Below are 26,709 nucleotides of genomic sequence, written 5' to 3'. Positions count from 1 at the left end.
CTCAATCTCCTACAGATGGTCCTGGATACTACCTAGTAGTTTCAAATGTTCTTCAAGACGAATCTGAAAAAATTAATGAATAAATGGGGAGAAGGAAAAGCTCTTGCTTACAGCAGAATGCCAACTAAAAAATACAGACAGAATTAGAAAATCTCAACAATCATGATTTAAGCAAGAATCAATGAAAACTAAAACTACTAAGTGAACATTTGATTAAATACAAAATATTAACATAGTTTCGGGGCGCCTGGGTGGCTCAGTTGGTTAAGCGACTGCTTTCAGCTCAGGTCATGATCCTGGAGTCCCGGAATCAAGTCCCGCATCGGGCTCCCTGCTCGGCGGGGAGTCTGCTTCTCCCTCTGACCCTCCTCCCTCTCATGCTCTCTGTCTCTCATTCTCTCTGTCTCAAATAAATAAATAAAAATCTTAAAAAAAAAAAAATTAACATAGTTTCAAAGGATCTCCCCACAGATACTTATTAAGTACAAAGGCAAAAATATCTTTATACCAAAAAAACTTGGCAGATACTAATTTATTTAAATAATCAAACTTAAGGGGTGCCTGGGTGGCTCAGTCATTAAGCGTATGCCTTCGGCTCAGGTCATGATCCCGGGGTCCTGGGATCGAGCCCCACATCGGGCTCCCTGCTCCGCGAAAAGCCTGCTTCTCCCTCTCCCACTCCCCCTGCTTGTGTTCCCTCTCTCACTGTGTCTCTGTCAAATAAATAAAATCTCTAAAAAAAAAAAAATCAAACTTAATATCACTAATAATGGAATAAATTGACATCATATGCTCCCTAATGTTATACCAAGAATTATTTTTGTGATATTCCTGCCAAAAATGTATACCTGAATCTATTCATAAGGAAACATCAGACAAACCCAGACTGAGAAACATTCTATAAATGATTGGCCAGGGGGCGCCTGGGTGCTTCAGTGGGTTAAGAGTCTGCCTTTGGCTCAGGTCATGATCCAGGGGTCCTGGGATCAAGCCCTGAGTGGGGCTCCCTGCTCAGAGGGGAGTCTGCTTCTCCCTCTCCCTCTGCCCCTTCCTCCTGCTCATGTGGTCTCTCGTCTTGCCCTCTCTGTCTCTCAAATAAATAAATAAATAAATAATTGGCCTGTACTCTTTAAGCACATTAAAATTCTGCACAACAGAGAAGCAAAGACTAAAAAATTGTTCCAGGGGCGCTGGGTGGCTCAGTCAGTGAAGCGTCTGCCTTTAGCTCAGGTCATGATCCCTGGATCCTGGGATCAAGCCCCGCGTCGGGCTCCCTGCTCAGCGGGGAGCCTGCTTCTCCCTCTCCCTCTGCCTGCCGCTCCCTTGCTTGTGCTCTCTGTCAAATGAATAAATTAAATCTTAAAAAGTAAATAAATAAAATAAAAATAAAAAACTGTTCCAGATTAAGAGAGACTAAAAGGACATGACAACTAAATACAACACATAAGCCTTAAGTAGCAAGAAAAAATGCTTACTTATTCATTTTTTTAATTCATTTTTGATACAAAGGACATCATTGGGACAAGAGGAGAAAGTTGAATACGATCTGTGGGTCAGAGGGTAGTACTGTATCAAAGTTAACTTCCTGATTCTGATGGTTGCACTGTTTTACTTTATTATATAGAAGCCCGCCCTTGTTTTAGGAAATACAGACTGAAGAATTTATAGAGTGATAAGCATCATGTCAGCAACTTATTCTCAATTGGTTCAGAAAAATAACACACATGAATGCAATAAAATTTGTGGAAGTTCTTTGTATTATTCTTCAATTTTTCTGTACATTTGAAACATTCTCAAAATATCACATTAAAAAGTTTAACTTAAAAGGCACAACAGGTTCAGCTGGTTAAGCGTCCAACTCTTGGTTTTGGCTCAGGTCATGATCTCAGGGTTGTGAGATCAAGACCCAAGCTCAGCAGGAGTCTGCTGAGATTCTATCTCCCTCTTCCACTGCCCCTCCCCCTGCTCATACATGCGCACACTAAAATAAATAATTCTTTTTTTTAAAAGGCACAACAAAGTAACATTTTTTGACAATTAGATTATCAAATACTAAAAAGTGTAAGTATATACTCATATATAGATTCAGCATCACAATAAATGATACATGCATTGCTCATACATTGCTGGTGGATGGATAAACTTCTAACCTCTGCAGAGGGCAATTCATCATTATCCATCAAAATGATAAATGCACATACCTTGAAACCAGGACCCTACTTCAAGGTATTTATCCTATGGATATATTCTCACATATGTATATAATATATAGATATTAATTGTAGCTTTGCTTGTAACAACAAAAGATCCCAAATAACATAAATATCCTTTAATGAAGCACTAGTTAAGTATATGTGGCATATCCATAATGATGAAATATTAGTAGCTTTTAAAAACCATAAGGTAGTTCTTTGGGGCACCTGAGTGGCTCAGTCGATTGAGTGGCAGACTCCTGATTTCAGCTCAGGTCATGATCTCAGGGTCCTGGGATGGAGCCCCATGTCTGGCTCTGCACTCAGCAGGGGGTCTGCTTGAGGATACTCTTCCCTCTGCTCCTCCCCCTCCCCACTAGTGCACACGCGCTCTCTCTCTCTAAAATAAACAAATCTTTAAAAAAAGAAAGCAAGGGGCGCCTGGGTGGCTCAGTTGGTTAAGCGACTGCTTTTGGCTCAGGTCATGATCCTGGAGTCCCTGGATCGAGTCCCACATCAGGCTCCCTGCTCGGCAGGGAGTCTGCTTCTCCCTCTGACCCTCTCATGCTCTATCTCATTCTCTGTCTCAAATAAATAAATAAAATCTTTAATAAAAATTAAATAAAATAAAATAAAAAATAAAAAAAGAAAGCAAAAGGTAGTTCTAAATGTACTGACAAAAAGATTTCTAAGATATACTGTTACAATAAAAAATGCCATGTATAGAGGCGCCTGAGTGGCTCAGTCGGCTAAGCGTCTGCCTTCGGCTCAGGTCATGATCTCGGGTCCAGGGATAGAGTCCCATATCGGGACTTCCTGCTCAGCAGGGAGCCTGCTTCCCCCTCTGCCTGCCGCTCCCCCTGCTTGTGCGCTCTCTCCCTCTCTCTCTCTGACAAATAAAATCTTTTAAAAAATAAAAATTAAAAAAAAATGCAATGTATAGAACAGTGCAGCTAGTGAAAAATCATTTGTATGGGGAGAATATATATACACAAATATGTTTCCAAATGTATAAAACATCTCAAAAAAGATACCCCCAAAATTGATAACTGGTTTGCCTCTGAAGAAGAGAACTAGATGGCTAGGGATCAAGGAAGGGAGCTTTTTTACTGTATTCTTCATGCCTTCTAAACCATGTGATGCATTACTTTTTAAGTCATAGGGACTACATATTATATTCTATTCATACGAAATATCCAAAACAGGCAAATCCATAGAGACAGAAAGCAGACTGGTAGTTGCCAGGGACTTGTAGCAAGTGCGGAATGGAGAGCTGCGTGCTTAATTGGTCCAGGGTTTCCTTTTAGCATAATGAAGCTGGAATCAGATAGTGGTGACTATTGCACAACACTGTAAATATGCTAAATGCCACTGAACTATACACTTTAAAATAGTTAAAGTGAATTTTGTTATTCATATTTTATCACAATAAAAAAAATTAAACATTTACAAACTAAATATAAATGAAACCAATAAAATTCAAAATCACATAAATTTAATATGATAGTAACATCTTACTGAAATTAAACTGTTATTCACAACATTAATAAGGTACCCACTGATTTGGCGCAGGTTTCTTTCAACAAGCTTTTTCTTCAAGAGGACATACAATGGATCAATTGTTTGGCCATCTTCTCTCTTTTTTTTAATTTATTTGAGAGAGAGGTAACGAGAGAGAGCATGAGCAGGGAGGAGAGGGAGAAGCAGACTCCCCACTAAGCAGAGAGCCCAATGTGGGGCTCAATCCCAAGACCCTGGAATCATGACCTGAGCTTAACTGACTAAGCCACCCAGGCGCCCCAACTGTTTGACCATCTTAATATATAAAACCTGCATTGATAGGAGTATACCACTAACACATCCTGTTCACCTCTGTTCTCATCTGAAGAGATGAAAACTTATAATAATTATAAGGTGGCCATGCAAAAGATCCAGCACATGCTTATATGCATTTATTCATATCAGCTAAAAGAAAACACAATATTCTAAACTTCTCCAAGAATTTATAAACCCCTGAGAAGACACCCAACCATTTCCAAGGACTTTAGACCCAACTAAAAACACTTATCTAATATCCACACAGGAGAGAGATTTTATCACTCCCTTTTTATATCCTTAATCTTCCCCTCTTCACTATCTCATTCCTTACAGCTTATACATACTACTTTTAAAAAACAGTAATAGGGCACCTGGCTGGCTCAGTCAGAACAGCGTGCAACTCTTGATCTCAGGGTTGTGGATTCGAGCCCCACGTTGGGTGCAGAGATTACTTAAAAAAATAAAATCCTGGGGCGCCTGGGTGGCTCAGTCGTTAAGCATCTGCCTTCAGCTCAGGTCATGATCCCGGGATCCTGGGATCGAGCCCCACATCGGGCTCCCTGCTTGGCAGGCAGCCTGTTTCTCCCTCTCCCACACCCCCTGCTTGTGTTCCCTCTCTTGCTGTATCTCTCTTGGTCAAATAAATAAATAAAATCTTTAAAAAAAATAAAATCCTAAAAAACAACAACAACAAAAAAAACCTCTCTGGCCCCTATTCCTTCCCTTCACAACCAAATTTGTTTTTACATACTTCATTTACTTATATTCAGTGACTCCATTTGCCTGTTTCCACTCACTAGTTATCTATTACAATATGACTTTTGTTCCATTTTTTTAAACTGTTCTCTCAAATATTACCAAACCCTGAAAACCATAATATTCCAGTAGCCTCTTCTTGACTACTTGACTTCTCTGAAGCACTTCAGAGCCAAAGGACTTACCCAAGGGACTTACCTATAAATTTTCCAAGATCCTTTCATTCAATCATAAAATGTTTTTGAATTCATACTATTTGATTTAAAACTATCTGAACAAGAGAAAGTTCCTGCCTTTGTATTCACACTTTAGTCAGGTAAATAAATAAAATATAAAACAAGAACAGTGTGGTTGAACAATTTGACAGAGAATGAGAAGGAATCAGAAAGAATGAAACAATTTCTTTCTGTTTCTAAAGAAAGTATTGTTTTGAATATTAGGAAGTCTAGGGCTTCCTGTATTAATTTCTGAGGACTGCCATAACAAAGTACCAAAAACTAGGTGGCTTAAAACAACAGAATTTATTCTCTCAAAATCTGGAGGCCAGAAGTTCAAAATCAAGGTGTCAGCAAAGCCTTTCTCTCTCTGAAGATTCCAGAGGAGAATCCTTCCTTGCCTCTTTCTAGCTTCTGGTAGTTGCCAACAATCCTTGGTGCCCCTGGGCTTGCAGCTGTATTACTCCAATCTTTGACTCCAACATTATGTGGCCTTTTCTCCTCATAAGGACACCAACCATTAGATTTAGGACCCACTCTAACACAGTATGACCTTATCTTAAGTTGATTACAACTGCAAAGACTCTATTTCCAAATAAGGTTGCATTCACAGGTACCAGAGGTTAGAACTTAAAACACAATTTTTAGGACACAATTCAACCCATTATATTTCCCCTTTAATTTTCTCAAGCCAAGGCGAAGAGTAGAGGCTGTAGACAAGACCAAAAAAAAAAAAAATTTTTTTTTTTTTAAAGAATTTATTTATTTATTTGAGAAAGAGAATGAGATAGAGAGAGCATGAGAGTGGGGAGGGTCAGAGGGAGAAGCAGACTCTCCGCTGAGCAGGGAGCCTGATGTGGGACTCGATCCCAGGACTCCAAGATCATAACCTGAGCCGAAGGCAGTCGCTTAACTGAGCCACCCAGGCGCCCCCCAAAAATTTTTTTTTAAAAAACAGAAGAGGGCCCTTCTAGCACAACCTCCAAAAAAGGCATATACCCTGAGCCATGGATGAAGTCATTAGTGGTAGACCTGATGTGAAATGCTGAGATCCGGGAGCAAACAGTCAAGAAAGAATTCTTGAGATGTGTTTGGTACAAAAAGGTGGTTTTATTAGAGTACAGGGACAGGACCTGTGGGCAGAAGGAGCTGCAATGGGGTTGTAAGGAAAGGCTGATCATATACTTTCAATTTGGGAGGAGTTTAGGGATAGTGTAATCTCTAAAGAATTTGGAAGCAAGCTTTCCAGAACCTTGAAGGGCTAGCTATTGTTAGGAAAAAGTCATTTACTACTGTCTAGAAAAACCTTAGTCATGAGATCCTTCAGATGTACATCGGTGGGCCATATGCCTAGAGGATGATTGTTATAACATATATCTTGAGGGAGGGGGGTTAAGATAAAGGTAGTTTCCAAAAGGATTTTTATATGTTAAAGACTTACAGGATCCTGGAGGTCAGGCTAATGTCAAGCTAAAGTTGCCTTTTGCCCTTAGCAAAGTATTAACATTGAGGCAGTTGAGTTCCTTGAGGAAGGTCACTCTGCCTGTCCCAAATACTTGTCAATGGGCTATTAAGCTGTCTAAGGAAGTTTAATTTTTTTTTCTTCTGCCTGTTCTCCACATCAGACCTACACTTTCATTCTCACACAAGGACTATTATCTGCAAAGGTACAGGGTTATAAGGAGACCTGAAGTGCCCAGTGAAGTTCAGTGGAGTGAAAATATACTCATTAGGGCACTTTCAAGTTGAGAAAGAAACCAAACTTAAACCAGCTTATGCAAAAATGATATTACTGATGAAGTAGATATTAAATATTATGTATTATTAAATTTTAAGAAATACATGCTGAAGTATTTAGGGATGATATGGCATAACATCTGCAACTTATTTTCAAATGATCCAGAAAAAAAATGGACATATGGCGGCAGGGAGGCAAAATATTAACAACTGTAGTATTTAGGATGATAATTATTCTTTCAACTTCTCTACATGTAGGAAATTTTTCAAAAATAAAAAAGATGATAGGGGAGGGGCGCCTGGGTAGCTGAGATGGTTAAGCATCTGCCTTCGGCTCAGGTCATGATCCCAGGGTCCTGGGATCGAGCCCCACATGGGGCTCCTGGCTCAGCAGGGAGCCTGCTTCTCCCTCTCCCTCTGCCTCTCCCCCTGCTCATGCTCTCTCTCTTTCTATTTCTGTGTCTCAAATGAATAAATAAAATCTTAAAAAAAAAGAGATGATGGGGGAAAATGAGGACATATTTTAACTGGGACAAACAGGCTTCCATCCCACTTCAAGGTGGATTAGATCTAGGATTAAAAAGATGTGAAAAGGTGAGGGAAAAAAAAAAAAGATGTGAAAAGGTGAATTATACTACATGGATCTCTCATCTCCATACTTTTCTACATAAAACATCCCTCTCCAGTAATCCACCACAAAGCAAGATGTTTCTCACAATGTTCTTTTCCCCAATTAACCTCTCTCTGAATGAGAGGCAGGAGGGTGTCAGGAGGTTGGCAAAGATTCCCCAGTCCAGTAAATGTACTAAATCAGAGAAGGGATTAAGGGATTAGGAGTTGAGTAAATTAACTCCCTCTTCAATTTATCTTAACTCTTAACTCCCTTCTCATATTTAGCAGGTTAAAGAGTGAGAAACTATAGTAAAACAAAAATAAAGCAGGAAATCAGTAACACAGAACGTATTATAGTCTAAATATCATTCTCTGGTGAAGAGATTAGCTACCATAATAGAAAAAGAAAGAGGCAGAGGTGGATCATTATCTGCCACAGGCTTGGCAGTAGAGAAAAAAACCTGGGAAAACAGGATATTCACTTAACAAAGATGGAAGAAAAATAAGAGGAAGGGAAACAAGCAGAAAAGAAATGAGAGAGCCAATCAATGAGACAGTGCAGCAGCTAAGCTGCCATACCCAGAACTGTCTTCAGGGATCTCAGATCCCTACAACCAGCTCCAAAAGTGCTTCTCAATTTTGTCCTAACACCAGTCACAGCTTTTGAAAAATTTTAAGAACACATAAATGAAACTATGAATCCTAGTCAGATGGGAAAATACAGAATTCCTTTCTCCCCCAACAAGAAATGAACCCATTCATAGGTAAAACTTACTAATCCTCACAAACCTCAACTTCCTTCAAAAGGTTAAGTGCTTAAGGAATCTCACTGATTTGCACAGGTATCTTAAGGATGACAATCACTCTTGTATAGAACAGCAGATGGGAATCTCTCCCTGAATCTGTTTATTCAACCAAAAAATGAATGTCATTTGGAAAAATGTAGTCTTATGTTGTCTTTCAGAAGGCCATATAAACACCAGTAAATAACCCTATTTATTGTTTTAATTACTTCTAAAATATTAATCTCTGACAGATAAAAAAGAAACAATCATTATTTTAACTCAATTCAACAATGCAAGGAGGGAGCATCTGTTAAATCCTTGGTTCTCCTTCAATTATGTACCTTCATAATACAAATCTAACTGATTTGCAGCTACTCCATGAACTTTTTTTTTTTTTTTTTAAGATTTTATTTATTTATTTGACAGAGAGAGACACAGTGAGAGAGGGAATACAAGCAGGGGGAGTGGGAGAGGGAGAAGCAGGCTTCCTGCCGAGCAGGGAGCCCGATGCGGGGCTTGATCCCAGGACCTGGAATCATGACCTGAGCCGAAGGCAGACGCTTAACGACTGAGCCACCCAGGCACCCCTCCATGAACTATTATTAATTAACAATTTTACTCATTTCAACTTCACCTCTCCAACTTAGAACTGTTAACATGGTTTTTATTTTTTTAAAACAGGCTCCATGACCAATGTAGGGCCTGAACTCATGACCCTGAGATTAAGAGTCATACGGTCTACTAACCGAGCCAGCAAGGCGCGCCAACATGGTTTTTATAATTTTTTTAATCAAATCTTTAAACAGAGTTTATTTTGGTACTTGAGGAACAGACCATACTTGACCAACAAGTTCACAATGAATAGTCTTAGATACCTACTATAAAGTACAAGATTTGAATTACGTGGCTATTAATCCAATCACTAAAGAAATTATGACCCAAAAAATCTGAATTGCCAACAATCTAGAGGTATTACACTTTTCAAATATAACATTCATTCTTGAAACAGTCAATTTAAATAATACTATACAACTGGTCAAGTGTAAACCTAATCAATAAAAAGCAGTCTTACCTGTATGAGGCGGATCTAACTTTACCATTACAGATGCTTCAGAACAGTGTTTCCCAGTGTAATTATGCCCATGATTAATTTCTCTAGCACTTCCCTCAGTAGGCAGATTTAAACTGCATATTCTGGGATTATTTTGTAACTGGAGGAAGGTGTTCTTACTTGCAACAATCTAAAAGAAGAAAGTATTTATTTTATGCAGAAATTAAATCTAATCTCCCATATTTTTACATAACAGATTCCTAATTTAAAATATAAACTACCAGTTTCTCTATATCTTAATAAGGAATAGATATTTTAAAATAAATTTAGAATCCAAATTTTACTATTAAACTAGTTTTAATTGTTATAAAAGCTGAAAGACACAACAGAGTAAAAATTATGCCTATAATTATAGTGTATGTTAAACAACATATCAGAAGAGTTTTAAACATGTCATAACATGCCATTCTCAGAATCAATTGCTCTTTTTGGTCAAGTTTCTCAATATTAAAATCAATACTTAAATATTCTCCATTTTTTATGTGGGATAGTGGTACTGTCACTGCACTGTTTACAGAGACAAATATTAAACTGTTTACAAATGAAAAGATATTTCTGGGATTGGCATCAAAATAATGAATATGTTGCACCAAAAATAATGAGATTCCTAGGAATAAACCTAACCAAAGAGGTGAAAGACCTGTACTCTGAGAACTATGAAACAATGATGAAAGGAATTGAAGACAACATAAAGAAATGGAAAGACATTCCATGCTCATGGATTGGAAGAACAAATATTGTTAAAATGTCTATACTACTCAAAGCAATCTACACATTTAATGCAATCCCTATCAAAATATTGACAGCATTTTTCACAGAACTAGAACAACACTAAAATTTGTATGGAACTACAAAAGATCCCAAATAGCCAAAGCAATCTTGAAAAAGAAAAGCAACGCTGGCATCACAATTCCAGACTTCAGGTTGTATTACAAGCCTGTAGTAATCAAAACAGTACAGTACCGGCACAAAAACAGACACACAGATCAATGGAACAGAATAGAAAATCCAGACATAAACCTGTAACTCTATGGTCAATTAATCTTCAACAAAGCAGGAAGGATTTTCCAATGGGAAAAAGACAGTCTCTTCAACAAATGGTATTGGGAAAACTGGACAGCAACATGCAGAAGAATGAAACTGGGCCACTTTCTTAACACCATACACAAAAATAAATTCAAAACAGAGGGATGTCCGGATGGCTCAGTCAGTTAAGTGTCTGACTCTTGATTTCAGCTTACGTCATAATCTCAGGGTTGTAAGACTGAGTCCCCCACTGGGCTCCACACTGGGCATGGAGCCTACTTAAGATTCTCTCTCCCTCCCTCTACCACTCTCCCCCCAAGAAATGGATTAAAGACCTAAATGTGAGACCTGAAACCATAAAAATCCTAGAAGATAGCACAAGCAGTAATTTCTCTGACACTGGTCATAGGAACTTTTTTCTAGATAGGTCCTCTGAGGCAAGGGAAACAGAAGCAAAAATAAATTGGGACTAAATCAAAATAAAAAGCTTCTCCACAGCAAAGGAAACAGCCAACAAAACTAAATGGCAACCTACGGAATGGGAGAAGGTATTTGCAAATGACATATCCAATAAAGGGTTAGTATCCAAAATATATTAAAAAACTTTATACAATACCCCCCAAAAATTGGCAAAAGGCATGAACAGACATTTCTCCAAGGAAGACGTCCAGATGGCCAACAGACACATGAAAAAGATGCTCATTATCACTCATCATCAGGGAAATGCAAATCAAAATTACAATGAGGGCGCCTGGGTGGCTCAGTTGGTTAAGCGACTGCCTTCGGCTCAGGTCATGATCCTGGAGTCCCAGGATCAAGTCCCGCATCAGGCTCCCTGCTCGGCAGGAAGTCTGCTTCTCCCTCTGACCCTCCCCCTCTCATGCTCTCTCTAGCTCTCATTCTCTATCTCAAATAAAGTCTTTAAAAAAAAAAAAAAAAAAAAAAAAAAAAAATTACAATGAGCTATCACCTCACACCTGTCAGAATGACCAGAATCAACAACATAAGAAACAACAGATGTTGGTGAGGATGTGGAGAATAAGGAACCTTCTTGCATTATTGGTGGGAATGCAAACTGGTGCAGCCACTGAAAAACAGTATGGAGGTTCCTCAAAAAGTTAAAAATAGGAGCACCAGGGTGGCTCAGTCAGTTAAGCGGCTGCCTTCAGCTCAGGTCATGATCCCAGGGGTCTGGGATCAAGCCCCGCATCGGGCTCCTTCCTCAGCGGAGAATCTGCTTCTCCCTTTCTCTCTCCCTCTGCCTCTCCCTGCCTCTTGAGTCTATTCAAATACCTTGGGGGCACCTGGGTGACTCAGTTAAGCACCCAACTCTTGATCTCAGCTCAGGTTTTGATCTCATGTTCATGAGTTCAAGCTCCATATTGGGCTCCACACTGGGTGTGGAGCGTACTTTTAAAAAAATTAATTAATTAAATAGACTAAGATATATGTGTACATATATACATATACATATATATCCTATTTCCTTAAACATTCACCCACTAGTTCTGGTTATCTATTGAATTTTTTTTTTAGAGACAACACAAATACCTGTCTAATGCCAACAACTGCTACAGAAAGCAAAACAGGTGAGCAATAACATAAGTGGTTCTAGCCAATGTCCACACATGAAGGAGGCAATGACATTTATGGTTCTCCAAACCTCAAACTTCCTTCTAGAGTTCATACTGACCAGTCCCTCAAATTGTTTTAAGAATTACACAGATTCTGCTCCATGGATTGAGAACTAACATGCAAACTCTGTTATAGAGCACACTAATATTAACTGTCTTAATTCCATTTTAAAATCCTAGCATATTGTAGGTGGTTAAGTATTCCCGTGTAATAAACATGTAACTTAAAAGCCCTCCTTTATCCCCAGAAATCATTCATAAGCAAATATTATTGTGTGCTAACAAGCTCCTTTAATTGGAGTACCAAAAGCTGTTTTCTCTTCAGCCCTGGCTTAAGACAGATATACCTAAACTTTTTTTTAAAGATTTTTTTTTTTCTTTCATTTGCGAGAGAGAGAATGAGAGAGAGCACGAGAGGGAGGAGGGTCAGAGGGAGAAGCAGACTCCCTGCCGAGCAGGGAGCCCGATGCGGGACTCGATGCGGGACTCGATGCTGGGACTCCAGGATCATGACTTGAGCTGAAGGCAGCTGCCCAACCAACTGAGCCACCCAGGCGCCCCACATTTTTTTAATTGAGGTTTAATTGACATAAAACATTAGTTTCAGGTGTACAACAGTAATGATTCAGTATTTGTATATACTGCAAACTGATCACCACAATAAGTCTAGTTAAATCCATCACCATACATAGTTACAGAATTTTTTTTCTTGTGATGAGAACTTTTAAGATCTACTTCTTAGCAACTTACGGCATCCACTACCTTTTCTTTCTTTCTTTTTTTTTTTTTTTTAATGAGAGAGAGAGAGAGAGCACATGAGAGGGGGGAGGGTCAGAGGGAGAAGCAGACTCCCCGCCGAGCAGGGAGCCCGATGTGGGACTCGATCCCGGGACCCCAGGATCATGACCTGAGCCGAAGGCAGTCGCTCAACCGACTGAGCCACCCAGGCGCCCCTCCACTACCTTTTCTAACACCACTTCTATTATTATTATGATTTAGCATTCCACTTTAAGAAACAGCTTACTCTTCTCCTTATATATTTTACTTATATTAGTATAGACTCAGACTCCTGTATAATTCAATGAATTACTACCAATTAGCATATTTATTTTGACACTCGATTTGTTCCAGATTTTGTATTTATCAGACCAAACAAATAAAAACCCCTGAAGGGGTTCCATTCCATTTAGGAATGGAATAGACTAAGGAGAAGGGAGAGTGAACTGCTAAGGCTTCTCATGTTGCCTTGCTTAAAACAGCTGTACAATTTCAAAAATGCCTAGTTTTTAAAAATAACTTTAGTTTCCTAGTAGAATTAAAAGAAGAAAAGAGTAAATCAATGAATTTGGTCTCAAATTAGTCCTTACATCAAAAAAATAAACCTTAAGACCAGAGTGTCAAAATGATTAATGGGTAAAGAAAAGTCTTAACATCCTGGAACAACAAGGTATCCACGTACAAAAGAATGAAATTGGACCACTATCTCACACCACACACAAAAATGAACTAAAAAATGGGACACAGATTCAAATGTAAGAACTAAAACTACAAAACTCATGGGACGCCTGGGTGGCTCAGTTGGTTAAGCGTCTGCCTTCAGCTCAGGTCATGATCCCAGGGTCCTGGGATCGAGTCCTGCATCGGGCTCCCTGCTCAGTGGGGAGCCTACTTCTCCCCCTACCTGCCACTGCCCCTGCTTGTGCACATGCTCTCTCTCTCTGGCAAATAAATGAATAAAATCTTTAAAAAAATAAAATAAAAATAAAACTACAAAACTCTTAGAATACAGGAGACAAGGGAAAAAATTCTGTAACTATGTACAGTGACAGATGATAACTACACTTACCATGGTGATCATTTCACAATATCTACAAATATCAAACCATTATGTCATACACCTGAATATAATGCTGTATGTCAATCACACCTCAATAAAAAACAAATTAGTTTTTTTTCCTTAAGATTTTATTTCTAAGTAATCTCTACACCCAACATGGTGCTCAAACTCATGACCCTGAGATCAAGAATCACATGCTCTACTGACTGAGCCAGCCAGGCACCCCAAAAAACAAATTTTTTTTTTTTAAAGAAAATACAGGGGTGCTTGGGTGGCTCAGTTGGTTAAGCATCCGACTCTTGGTTTCAGCTCAGGTCATGATCTCAGGGTCATGAGATCAAGTCCCATGTCTGGGAGTGCAGTCTGCTTAAGATTCTCTCTGCCCTTCACCCCTCCCTCTCTAAAAAACAAATTAATTAATAAAATAAAATACAGGAGTAACTCTTCATGACCTTCTTAGATATAATACCAAAATCATAAGTACCAACACCAAAAAAATTAGATAAATTGGATTTAATCAAATTTAAAACTTCTGTGCTACAAATGATACTATCAAGAAAGTGAATAACCAACAGAAGGGGAGAAAATATTTGCAAATAATATAACTGATAAGGGACCTGTATCTAGAATATATTTTTTTAAATAACACTCTTGGGGTGCCTGGTTGGCTCAATTAATGGAGTATGGGACTCATGATCTCAGGGTTGTGAATTCAAGCCCCATGGTAGGTGTAGGGATTAATAAAAAATAAAAATTAAATTCAATTAAAATTAAATTTTTTTAAAAATCTTAAAAAAAAAACTCTTACAACTCTATAACAAAAATCAAATAATACAATTTTACAAAGGTCAAAGGATCTGGGGGCACCTGGGTGGTTCAGTCAGTTAAACATCCAACTCTTGATTTCGGCTCAGGTCATGATCTCAGGGTCCTGGGATCAAGCCCCACGGTGGGCTCTGTGCTCAGCATGGAGTCTGCTGGAAAGTCTCTCTCTCTCTCCCTCTGCCCCTCCCCCCTCTCTAAAATAAACAAAATCTTTTTAAAAACACACATAAAAGTCAAATGATCTGAATAGTCCAAAGAAGATATACAAATGGCCAATAAGCACATGTAAAGACGCTCAACAATATTATCCACCAGTGACATACAAATCAAAACCACAAATAAGATACTACTTCAACCACCAGTATGGCTACAATCAAAAACATAATAATAAATGTTGACAAGGATGTGGAGAAATTGAAATCCTCATACATTGATGGTGGGAACAAAAATACTGCAGCCACCTTGGAAGAGTCTGGCAGTTCACTAATGAAAGGTTAAACACAGAGATATCATATGATCCAGCAATTCCATACCTAGGAATATACCCAAGAAAAATGAAAACACATGTCTACACAAAAACTTGTACACAAATGTTCACAAGCATTATTAATAACTCATAATTTGAAAAATGGAAACAATCCAAATGCCTGTCAACTGATGGATTAATAAAATGTGCTATATTAATATATTATACAGTAGGGTAGGCAGAATAATGCTTCCCAAAGATGTCTATACTAATCCCCAGAATCTGTGAATATGTTACAAGGCAAAAAAATTTTGTAGATGTGATTAAGATGTGCGTAAAGTAATCTCTCCTGAAATGGAGAGATTGTCCTGGCTTACCCAAGTCAACCCAATCTAATCAAATCATTCCCAGTTTGAGAGAATCAGAAACATAGTAACATGGCAACTGAAACTGTCATTGCTGGCTTTGAAAATCAAAGAAGGGCAAAAAAAATGCAAGTGGCCTATCGAACCTAGAAAAGGAAAAGGAAACAGATTCTCCCCTAAAACCTCCAGAAATAAATGCAGCCCTGCCAACACCTTTTGCAAATATCTTCTCCCATTCCATAGGCTGCCTTTTAGTTTATTTCCTTTGCTGTGCAGAAGCTTTTCATTTTGACAAAGTCCCAATAGCTCATTTTTGCTTTTATTTCCCTTGCTTCTGGACATGTGTCTAGTAAGAAGTTGCTATGGCAGAAGTCAAAGAGGTTGCTGCCCATGTTCTCCTCTAGAATTTTGACGAATTCCTGTCTCACATTTAGGTCTTTCATCCATCTTGAATTTATGTTTGTGTATGATGTAAGAAAATGGTCCAGTTTTCCCAATACCATTTGTGAAAGTCTTTTTTCCAATGGATATTCTTTCCTGCTTTGTTGAAGATTAGTTGACCATAGAGTTGTGGGTCCATTTCTGGGTTCTCTATTCTGTTCCACTGATCTATGAGTCTGTTTTTGTGCCAATACCATACTGTCTTGATGATTACAGCTTTGTAATACAGTTTGAGGTCCAGAATTGTGATGCCTACAACTTTGGTTTTCTTTTTCAACATTACTTTGGCTATTCAGGGTCTTTTCTAGCTCCATACAAATTTTAGAACTGTTTGTTCTAACTGTGAAAAATGATGGTGCTATTTTGATAGGAATTGCGCTGAATGTGTAGGGAGACTAGACATTATTTTAACAATATTTGTTCCTCCAATCCGTAAGTATGGAATATTTTTCCATTTCTTTGTGTCTTCAATTTCTTTCAAAAGTGTGCTATAGTTTTCAGAGATCTTTTACCTCTTTGATTAGGTTTATTCCTAGGTATCTTATGGTTTTTGGTGCAATTGTAATTGGGATCGATTCCTTGATTTCTCTTTCTGCTACTTCATTATTGGTGTATAGAAATGCAACAGATTTCTGTACATTGATTTTATATTCTGCAACTTTGCTGAATTCGTGTATCAGTTCTAGCAATTTTTCATGGAGTCTCTCAGGTTTTCTATGGCAACACCTTGATCTTAGCCCAGTGAAACCTGTTTTGGACTTCTGACCTACAGAATTGTAATAGATTTGTGTTCTTTTAAGCCACTAAACTTGCGATAACTTGTTATAGCAGCAATAGAAAACTAATAAATTTGGCAATAAAAAGAAATAAATTATTGATACATGGGTGAGCCTTGAATACATTATGCTAACTGGAAAAAGCCAGTCACAAAAAGCTACAAGTATGATGAATGTATGATTCTATTTATATGAAATGTCCCTAATAGGCAAATCTACAGAGACAGAAAAAAAGATTAGTGGTTGCAAAGTGCTGACAGATTTGGAGAAAAATGGAGAACAACTGGTTAATATATACGAGGTTTCTTTCTGCAGTGATGAAAATGTTCTAAAATGGATCTTGGTGATCACTGCAAAACTGTGAATATAGTATATGATTTGTATGGTATGTGAATTGTATCTAATTAAAGCTGCTTTTAAAAAAAGAAACCTTGGGACGCCTGGGTGGTTCAGTCAGTAAAGTACCTGCCTTCGGCTCAGGTCATGATCCCAGGGTCCTGGGATAGAGCTCCGCATCGAGCTATTTGCTCAGTGGGGAGCCTGCTTCTCCCTCTGCCTGCGGCTCCCCGGGCTTGTATGCATGCACACTCTCGCTCTCTGACAATTAAATAAATAAAATCTTTAAAAAAAAATAAGGGGCACCTGGGAGGCTCAGTCATTATGAGTCTGCCTTCAGCTCAGGTCATGATCCCACGGTCCTGGGATCAAGCTCCGCATCAGGCTCCCTGCTCTGAGGGAAGCCTGCTTCTCCCTCTCCCACTCCCCCTGCTTGTGTTCCCTCTCTCACTATGTCTCTCTCTGTCAAATAAGTAAATAAAAAATCTTTTGGGGAAAAAAAAAAACAGAAACCTGTGTTTTCTTCTAACAGTGTGGCCAGAATTCTAAAGAAATGTAGGATAAAACAAACACATGCAGACCAAAAAAAGCAGAGTTAAAAACTAGTAGACCTTTTTGGGGCGCCTGGGTGGCTCAGATGGTTAAGCATCCGCCTTCGGCTCAGGTCATGACCCCAGGGTCCTGGGATCGAGCCCCACATCGGGCTCCTGGCTCAGCAGGGAGCCTGCTTCTCCTTCTCCCTCTGCCTCTGCCTCTCTCCTTGCTCATGCTCTCTCTCTCTCTGTATCTGTCTCAAATGAATAAATAAAATCTTTAAAAATAAATGAATAAATAAAAACTAGTAGATCTTTTTAACAACAAAAAGACAATCAATAAAACAATCCATTAAAGGGGTGCCTGGGTGGCTCAGTCGTTAAGTGTCTGCCTTTGGCTCAGGTCATGGTCCCAGGGTCCTGGGATCGAGCCCCGCATCGGGCTCCCTGCTCAGCGCAAAGCCTGCTTCTCCCTCTCCTACTCCCCTTGCTTGTGTTCCCTCTCTCACTGTCTGTCCCTGTCAAATAAATAAATAAAATATTTTAATAAATAAATAAATAATAAAACAATCCATTAAAAACCAGGCAAAGAACTTGAATAGATATTTCTCCAAAGATACAAATAGCCAATAAGCACATGAAAGGATGCTCATCACTATTCATAAAAGAAATGGAAATCAAAACCACAATGAAAAACCAATCACACCTACTAGGATATCTACAATCAAAACAAAACAAAATAGAAAATAATAAGTGTTGCTGAGGACGTGGAGAAACTGGAACCCTCACACATTGCTGGTGGGAATGTAAAACAGTGCAGCAGCAGTTGTCGAAAACATTTTGGTAGTTCTTCAAAAAGTTAAACGTAGAATTACCGTATGACCCAGCAATTCCAGTCCTAGAAAAATGAACACAGGGACTCAAATAGAAACTTGCATGCCTGTGTTCATAGCAGCATTATTCACAACAGCCAGAAAGTGAAAACAACCCAAGTATCCATCAAAAAAGTGAATGGATAAACAAACTGTGGTGTATACATACAAATGCATGTTATTCAACCATACAAAGTCATGAAGTTCTGACACATGCTACAACACAGATGACCCTTGAAAATATTATGCTAAGTGAAATAAGCCAGAAACAAAAGGGCAAATATTGTCTGATTCCACTTATACGAGGTAACTAGAAGTCAAATTTATGAAGATAGAAAGTACAGTAGTAGTTACAAGGGAGTGGGTGAAGGAGGGAATAGAGAATTACTGCTTAATGGTGGTTATAGACTTTGAGGTAATGAAAAAGTTTCCAACTGAAAACAGTGGTGATCGTTGCACAATAGCATGAGTATAATTAAAGTCACTTATTTTGCAAACTTAAAAATGGTAAATAGCAAATTTTATGTTATATATTTTTTACCACAATAAAAAAAGGAAAAAAACCTGGTGACAGATGGTGACTACACTTAATATCATAAGCATGACATACCGTATGTAATTGTCAGATCACTGTGTGTTGTATACCAGAAATTAATATAATATTGTATGTCAACTACAACAACCAAAAAGGAGAGGGAAAAAGAATTTGTAGGGCGCCTGGGTGGCTCAGTCGTTAAGCGTCTGCCTTCGGCTCAGGTCATGATCCCAGGGTCCTGGAATCGAGTCCCACATCGGGCTCCCTGCTCGGCAGGAAGCCTGCTTCTCCCTCTCCCGCTCCCCTTGCTTGTGTTCCTGTTCTCGCTGTCTCTCTCTGTCATATAAATAAATAAAATCTTTAAAAATAAAATAAAATAAATAAAATTAAAAAAAAGAATTTGTAGACTTTAATCCCCATACCATGAATGGATCAGAAAACTGTAGAGCAGCAGGAAATGTGGACTGCCCATTTTATACACCTTTATATACTATCTATATAAATAAGACCTTTGGTCTTAGACATAAGACCAAAAACAATCCTTTCTCTTAGTAGTAAAAAATCAAGACTGCTTTAGGGGCACCTGGCTAGCTCCGTCGGTAGAGCATGCGACTCTTCATCTCGAGAGTTCATGAATTCAAGCCTCACATTGGACATAGAGTTTACTTAAAAAAAAAAAAAAAAATGGAGGTGAGGTACTGCTTTAAGCATTTACTTTTTATAGATAAAAATGTAAGGAAATGGGGGCAACCGGGCTGGCTCAGTCAGTGGAGCATGAGACTCTTGATCTCGGGGTTGTGAGTTCGAGCCCCACACTGGGTGTAGAGATTATTTAAAAAATAAAATAAAATCTTAAAAAAAAAAAAGGAATGTCCAGAATTGTTATACAGATTATTACTTACGTGTTTACTCCTTAAATCACCTTATCTAAAGTTTCTTTTTTTAAGATTTCATTTTCTTAAATGTTTTATTTAAATTCAATTTAGTTAACATATACTGTATTATTACTTTCAAGGGTAGAATTTAGTGATTCATCAGATGCATATAACACCCAGTGCTCATTACATCAAGTACCCTCCTTAATGCCCAGCACCCAATTACCTCATCCCTCCACCCATCTCCCCTCCAGCAACCCTCAGTTTGTTCCCTATAGTTGAGAGTCTCTTATGGTTTGCCTCCCTCTCTGTTTTTATCTTATTTTTCCTTCCCTTTCCCTATGTTCATCTGTTTTGTTTCTTAAATTCCACATGTGAGTGAAATCATGATATTCTGTCTTTCTCTAGCTGACTTATTTTGCTTACCATAATACCCTCTAGTTCCATCCACAAGATTTTTTTTAAGTAATCTCTACACCCATGGTGGGGCTTGAACTCATAACCCTAGATCAAGAGTCGCATGCTCTTCCAACTGAGGAAGCCAGGCGCCCCTTATCTAAGTTTTCATTTATGTGGTAACTTTAAAAAGAATACTGATTAGAATAATTTATTTTTACAAGAATATCCACCCTCTCCCTCACAGAGGTATTTTTTACTGTTAACAGAAGTTTATCCTATAGAGCCAACTGCAAGTCATTCCTTGAAAAAGAAAAAAAAAATTATGTAATCATTACTGTAAAGTTTTTGGAAGACTTTATCAAAGATACTAAAAATTCCTTCAGGCAGTAAGTGTTGTTAACTTTTTAAATGAAATGTTTAAAAAAAAAATGCATCCTTCTCTATATTATGCTTTTTTTTTTTTTTTTTTTTTTACCTCAAATAATTTTACGTCTGGACTCATCTTTGTATTCTCTTCATTTGGACTTGGATTACTTCTCCCTGGTGGTATAAATTTTAGTTTTTTGAAGGGATTCCCCTGCAACTGACTTGGTGCTGCAGATCGTCTCATATTCAGCAATGCTGACCTAAAAAATACCCAAAACAGAAATCATCCATGAATCTGATAGAATTAACTCCAAACATGAAAATAGATCATCACTACAACCATATCTTTAAAAATGTAACAGAATAAACGTGTAAAAAACCTTGGAAAACAAGTTTCCCACTAGGGATATTTTATTTTCATCACAAAGGGTTACTGAAAAGAATCGAAGACTTAAATTGAATGGTGTAAACTTGAGCATATGGATTTTGATAATACTATAGATTAGATAATGATAAAGTAGTCTTTGAAGGGTGCAACCATTAAACCTCTAGGAGCAAGAACAGCCAAGAACAGCAACAGACCTGGTTTTCGGCTTCCTACTACCGTTAAGGAGCAGTTACACTTCGTGACTTAAGTCGCTCCTCTGACTTTGTGGCCCCGTTTAAAGTGTCCACAGACATCGTCTATTAATTAACCGGCAAATACCGTGCAGGCTAACGTAGATTAGTCCTGGTGGAAATACACCCAAGCACCGCAGAAGGAAAGCCGGCGGACCGCTGAGAGACCACCGCCCACAGTCGCCTCTCCCTGGGACCTTCCCACCACAAGCACCGCTACCGCCAGCCTCCGCACCAGCCCACCCCGTGGCCAAGAGCGAGGCCGCCCCTCACACTTCAGCACCCGCCTCCCCGCCCCGCCCCCCGCCTTCCCCCGGCCGCTCCGCCGCCTTCCTTCCCTCCCCCCGGAGGCCGGCTTCGGCGCCTCTCCCCACTTTGTCCCGCACGAGCCCGCAGGCTGCCTCAGCCCCACAAGACTTCCCCTCCAAGAACGTACCGTTAAAGATCCGACAGAAGTCGGGCGTCATCCGAGAAAAAAGTCGGGTAGACAGACACCTCTTCAACGGAGGTTAAGGCTCCCGCCTCGGCGCAGCCTATAGCGGACAAGCTAGCCGAGCGTGCGCACTACCTTTCTGCGGCTGCGCCTCCTTCAGCCTGACTCTGATTGGATGAACTTAACTGCGCATGTCTCTTTGCGTTTCCCTTTAAGCATTTGTAGTTTCAGATTTATGGTTCAATTAAAAAATATTTACTTGGAAAAATATTTGTTTTTTATTGATTGATTGCCTACTGTCACATGCTGTAGGTGCTGATACAGACCTCATTTTAGAACAGACGACGCATACTTCTTAAATCTAAGAACATCTACATGGATGTGTTTAGGCAGTTAGATGGTCTGCATAATACTATGTGCTTGGAAAAATAGTATGCAAATATACTTTACCATAAAGTTCTTAAATTATGCAGCATTTTAGGAATGAAGTGACTTTAGCAACGTTGTTAAAATAATATAGGCCTTTAAAGTACCTGGCACACTTTTTTTTTTTTTTTTTAAGATTTTATTTATTTTTTTGTCAGAGAGAGAGCGAGAGCAGGAACACAAGCAGGGGGAGTGGGAGAGGGAGAAGCAGGCTTCCCGCCGAGCAGGGAGCCCGATGTGGGACTCGATCCCAGGACCCTGGGATCATGACCTCAGCCGAAGGCAGACGCTTAATGACTGAGCCACCCAGGCGCCCAGTACCTGGCACATTTTAAAAATAAATAAATAAAGTACTTGGCACAAATAGGCAAACTAACGTTTTAGAAGTTAGTTTGACACCTTTTAATGCAGTGACAAGGCAGAGAAATATATAGGTCATAGGCTTTTTAATGTAAAATAATCTCCAGGGGCACCTTGGTGACTCAGTTGCTTAAGCCTCTTTGACTCTTGGCTTCAGCTAAGATCATGATCTCAGAGACCTGGCATCCAGCCACCTGTGGGCTCCCTGCTCAGTGGGGAGTCTCCTTCTTCCTCTCTCTGTCCCTCTGCCCCTTCCTCCCCACTCATGTTCGCTCTCTCTCACTCTCAAATAAGTAAATAAAATCTATATTTAAAAAAAAAAGTATCTCCAAACCAGATCACTGCCTGTATTACCTATAAAAATATTCCAGTTTAAACAAAACACTTAGAAATGCATGAATAGGGACACCTGGGTTATTCAGTCCGTGAGCACTGGACTCTTGATCTCAGCTCAGGTCTCGATCTCAGGGTCATGGGTTCAAGCCCCACCTTGGGCATGTTGGGTGTGGAGCCCACTTGAAAAAAAAAAAGTGTGAATAGAATAATTTTCATAATTTAGCTTGATTTTCAAAAGCCATTCTAGGGGCGCCTGGGTGGTTCAATTGGTTAAGCATCCCACTAATGATTTTGGCTCAGGTCATGATCTCAGGGTCATGAAATCAAACCCCACAATGGAGGCTCAGCATGGAGCCTGTTTAAGACTCTCTCCTCCCTCTGCCCCTCCTCACTTACATTCTCTCAAAAAAAAAAAAAGGCATTTACTCTAAAATATATGTGAAGAATTAGGGAATATTAAATTTTACCGAACTGTGGTAGACTGGGTATCATTTTTTTTTTAATTTTATTTTATTTTTAAGTAAACTCTATACCCAATGTGGGGCTTTAACTCAGACCCTGAGATCAAGAATCACATGCTCTATCAACTGAGCCAGCCAAGTGCCCCTGTATCATTTTTTTATATACTATATTGTTACAAATTTTTGGTCTTTATTTTAGCAAAATTAGTGTTTTAAATAAAGATGTTATGAGTTATATAACAGCAAACATTAGGATTAATTTTCTACAATAAAGATAAGGACAGGGGGTGCCTGGGGGTGGCTCAGTCAGTTAAGCGTCTGCCTTTGGCTCAAGTCATGATCCCAGGGTCCTCAATGGAGCCCCGCATCAGGCTCCCTGCTCCATGGGGAGCCTGCTTCTCCCTCTCCCTCTGCTGCTCCCTCTGCTTGTGCTCTCTCTCTGTCAAATAAATAAATAAAATCTTAAAAAAAAAGATAAGGACAAACAGCAAAATTATAACTGATGAGTATAATCCAAAAGAAGTATAGTACTATTTAGAACACAGCAAATAAAATACTTTTCTTTGAAACAGTAAATTTCAAAAGGTTTATTTATATTTTATAGGAATTATTTATGGGAGGAGAAATCAATCTCACTTTTTATTCTTTCTAACAAAAATTATCATCATGAAATACTCATTTTACTTCACTTAATTATTTTATGGTACTAGATAAAGATGGGCTAGGAAATAAAGGCTAGAAAGTTTTCTGTCATTTTAGAAAGAATGTAACTATTTCCCAATACTAACATATCTTATTACATAAATGATTTGTAATTTTCTGCATTTCAATCATAAAGTCTATCACTTGCATCCAATGATAAAGAAGATAAATGAGTAAACTATATAGTGTTAGAGAATGAAAAGTGGTAAGAAGAAGAGTAAAGCAGAGATGGAAGTACTGAAATTCTATATAGGGTAGCCAGGGAAGGCATCTTTGAACAAAGGTCCTGAAGCAATAAAGCACTGAGGGCCAGTAGGAACAGTCAGAGGGTGGTAGCTGAAGCAAAGTGAGCTCAGAGAGTAGTAGATGAAGTCAAAGAAATAAAAAGGAGGGTGAAAAACCTGTGGGTGATTGTAAGAACTCCAGCTTTTATTCTGAGGCCACTGAAGAGTTTTGAGCTGAGTTAGGAAGCTATTATCATAATTCAGACAAGAGACAACGGTTGCTCGGCATCAGAGGTGGAACAGTTAGAGTCTAGATATGTTTAAATGATAGAAGTCAGATCAGAGGTAGAGCACGAAAGAAACAAAGTAGGGAAGAATGACTCTAAGACTTTTTGGTCTGAGAAATTGGAAGCATGGAGTTGCTGTTTACTGAAAATTTTAAAAAGAGGATAACAAAGGAGTAATGACTGTGGTGGAGAAGGGTATATCAACAGCTCAGTTTGAGTATGTTAAACTTGTGGAGATTACTAGACATCTGGCAGAGATGTCAAGATGCAAATCTGGAGGCGCCTGGGTGGCTCAGTCATTAAGCATCTGCCTTCGGCTCAGGTCATGATCCCAGGGTCCTGGGATCGAGCCCCCATCAGGCTCCCTACTCAGTGGGAGGCCTGCTTCTCCCTCTCCCACTCCCCCTGCTTGTGTGTTCCCTCTCTCGCTTGGGTCTCTCTCTGTCAAATAAATAAATAAAATATTTTAAAAAGAAAGATGCAAATCTGGGTGTCACAGGACAGCTCTGGGTTGGAAAGTTAGAGGAATCAATATGTAGAAATGCTATTTAAAGTTATACACTGAATGAAGACGAGAGTGTAGTTAAAAAAAAAAATCTTCATCCAGGATACAGATATCTTTGGAAACAAATATTTTGATCAATTTTACTTCATTTCTTTCCCTTCTTTAATCATTGAGTAAGTACTAAAATGTTATCCCCACTAAATACTTTTTGTAAGGACATTATACTGAGTCCCCAGGTTCAGTTAACATTAAACCTATCAGAGGTAAAAGCTTCTGTAACTCTTGAGCACTGAGTAATGTATAGAATGTTGAATCATTATATTGTACCCTTAAACTAATATAACACTGTATGTTAATTATGCTTCAATAAAAAATTGTTTTAAGCTTCTGTAACTCTTAATTTTGAATAAATTTTGAATTAACATTATTGGTTATTGGTAGTATTGGTTAATTGATTAGTCAACACCAACATAAGAGCTGAACGTTTCTCCTGGGGGAAGAGTGAAGAGGAGAAAGAGAATTTGGAAACCTCTTTTTACTGTGATTACCCTTCTTTTTTTAGTTGTGTTTATTTCATTTGTCTTTATTTCATTTGTGTAGCCACTACACTTCATCAATTCTGGACTGCTACTTTTTACTTTAACTCTACAATAAATATCTGTAATAACATTTCTCTTCTGACTCATACTCTCCTCCACATCACAGACATTCTGACTTCTGTATTTCAGAATAGATGAGAGAACAGAGGCCCACCAATGATTTAATTTGTTTGTGTCACATAGCACAAGTTAATAAATGGGAAAGGCAGGCTCTTCCCCTAAGTGGCCTGAAGTGATCTCTGAAAATGGTTCGCTATTCACTTGACCCAGAAAACCCTACAAAATCATGCAAACCAAGAGGTTCAAATCTTCGTGTTCACTTTAAGAACACGTGTGAAACTGACCAGGCGATCAAGGATTTGCATATCCAAAAAGTCATCAAAGTAATCTGAAAGATTGACTCTGAAGAAGCAATGTGTGCCATTTCTGTCACTCTAATAGGTGGAGCTGGTAGGTGTGCCCAGGCCAAACAGTGGGGCCGGACCCCGGATCAGTGACCTAAAAACAGTGCTGAATTTTTACTGCGGATGGTTAAAAATGCAGAGTAAAGCTGAACTTAAGGGTTTAGATGTAGATTCTCCAGTCACTGAGCACATCCAGGTGAGAACAAAGCTCCCAAGATGTGGCATAGAACTTACAGGACTTATGGTCAGATTAACCCATACATGAGCTCTCCCTGCCACATTGAAATGATCCTTACTGAAAAAGAGCAGATTGTTCCTAAACCAGAAGAGGAGGTTGCACAAAAGAAAAAGACATCCCAAAAGAAACTGAAACAAAAACTTATGGCCCGAGAGAAAATTCTGCATAAAATAAATGCAAATAAAAGTAAAAACAGGAAAAAAAAAGAATGGGAAAGCCAGTATTAGTGCCTAGCTTTTATAATTTCTGATTTTCCTGCCTTTTCATCGAAATGAGTTTTGGAGATAAAGTTATTGAACAACTTTTTAAAGTTCCACATGCTTATGGACTAATTTTGGATCGTATTTGTTCTACCTGACTTTGGCTTACAGATGAACTCTTTCTTTCTTTTTTTTTTTTTTTAAAGATTTTATTTATTTATTTGACAGAGAGAGACAGCAAGAGAGGGAACAAGCAGGGGGAGTGGGAGAGGGAGAAGCAGGCTTCCCGCTGAGCAGAGAGCCCGATGCGGGGCTCGATCCCAGGACCCTGGGACCATGACCTGAGCCGAAGGCAGATGCTTAGCCATCTGAGCCACCCAGGTGCCCACAGATGAACTCTTTCT

At 38.9% G+C, this 26,709-nt stretch overlaps 1 protein-coding gene and 1 pseudogene across 6 annotated transcripts in view; one reads left to right on the top strand and one right to left on the bottom strand.

Moving 5' to 3' along the window:
• Positions 1 to 21,723, bottom strand: part of RAD54B (RAD54 homolog B) — a 99,353-nt gene extending 77,630 nt beyond the window's left edge. For 4 of the 6 annotated variants that reach the window (XM_064588119.1, XM_064588120.1, XM_045896227.2 and 1 more), the window contains exons 1-3: positions 21,567 to 21,723; positions 20,622 to 20,772; positions 9,188 to 9,356 (exon numbers count right to left, since the gene is read on the bottom strand). In XM_064588119.1, coding sequence (XP_064444189.1) covers positions 9,188 to 9,356; positions 20,622 to 20,756 — 304 coding nt within the window. In that variant the 5' untranslated portion in view covers positions 20,757 to 20,772; positions 21,567 to 21,723. Of the gene's footprint in view, positions 1 to 9,187; positions 9,357 to 20,621; positions 20,773 to 21,094; positions 21,329 to 21,566 lie in introns of those variants that run through there. The other 2 variants (XM_064588118.1, XM_045896228.3) reach the window with 2 other exon arrangements.
• Positions 21,724 to 25,544: 3,821 nt separating this feature from the next.
• LOC123858581 (large ribosomal subunit protein uL22-like) lies at positions 25,545 to 26,332 on the top strand (annotated as a pseudogene).
• The last annotated feature ends 377 nt before the right edge of the window (positions 26,333 to 26,709 follow it).

Source organism: Mirounga angustirostris, unplaced genomic scaffold (assembly GCF_029215605.1).
Source record: "Mirounga angustirostris isolate CCGP_5_RB_7025 unplaced genomic scaffold, mMirAng1.0.hap1 SCAF_4, whole genome shotgun sequence".
NCBI lineage: Eukaryota > Metazoa > Chordata > Mammalia > Carnivora > Phocidae > Mirounga > Mirounga angustirostris.
Note: the sequence above shows the minus strand (reverse complement) of the source record. Positions and strands in the feature narration are given on the sequence as shown.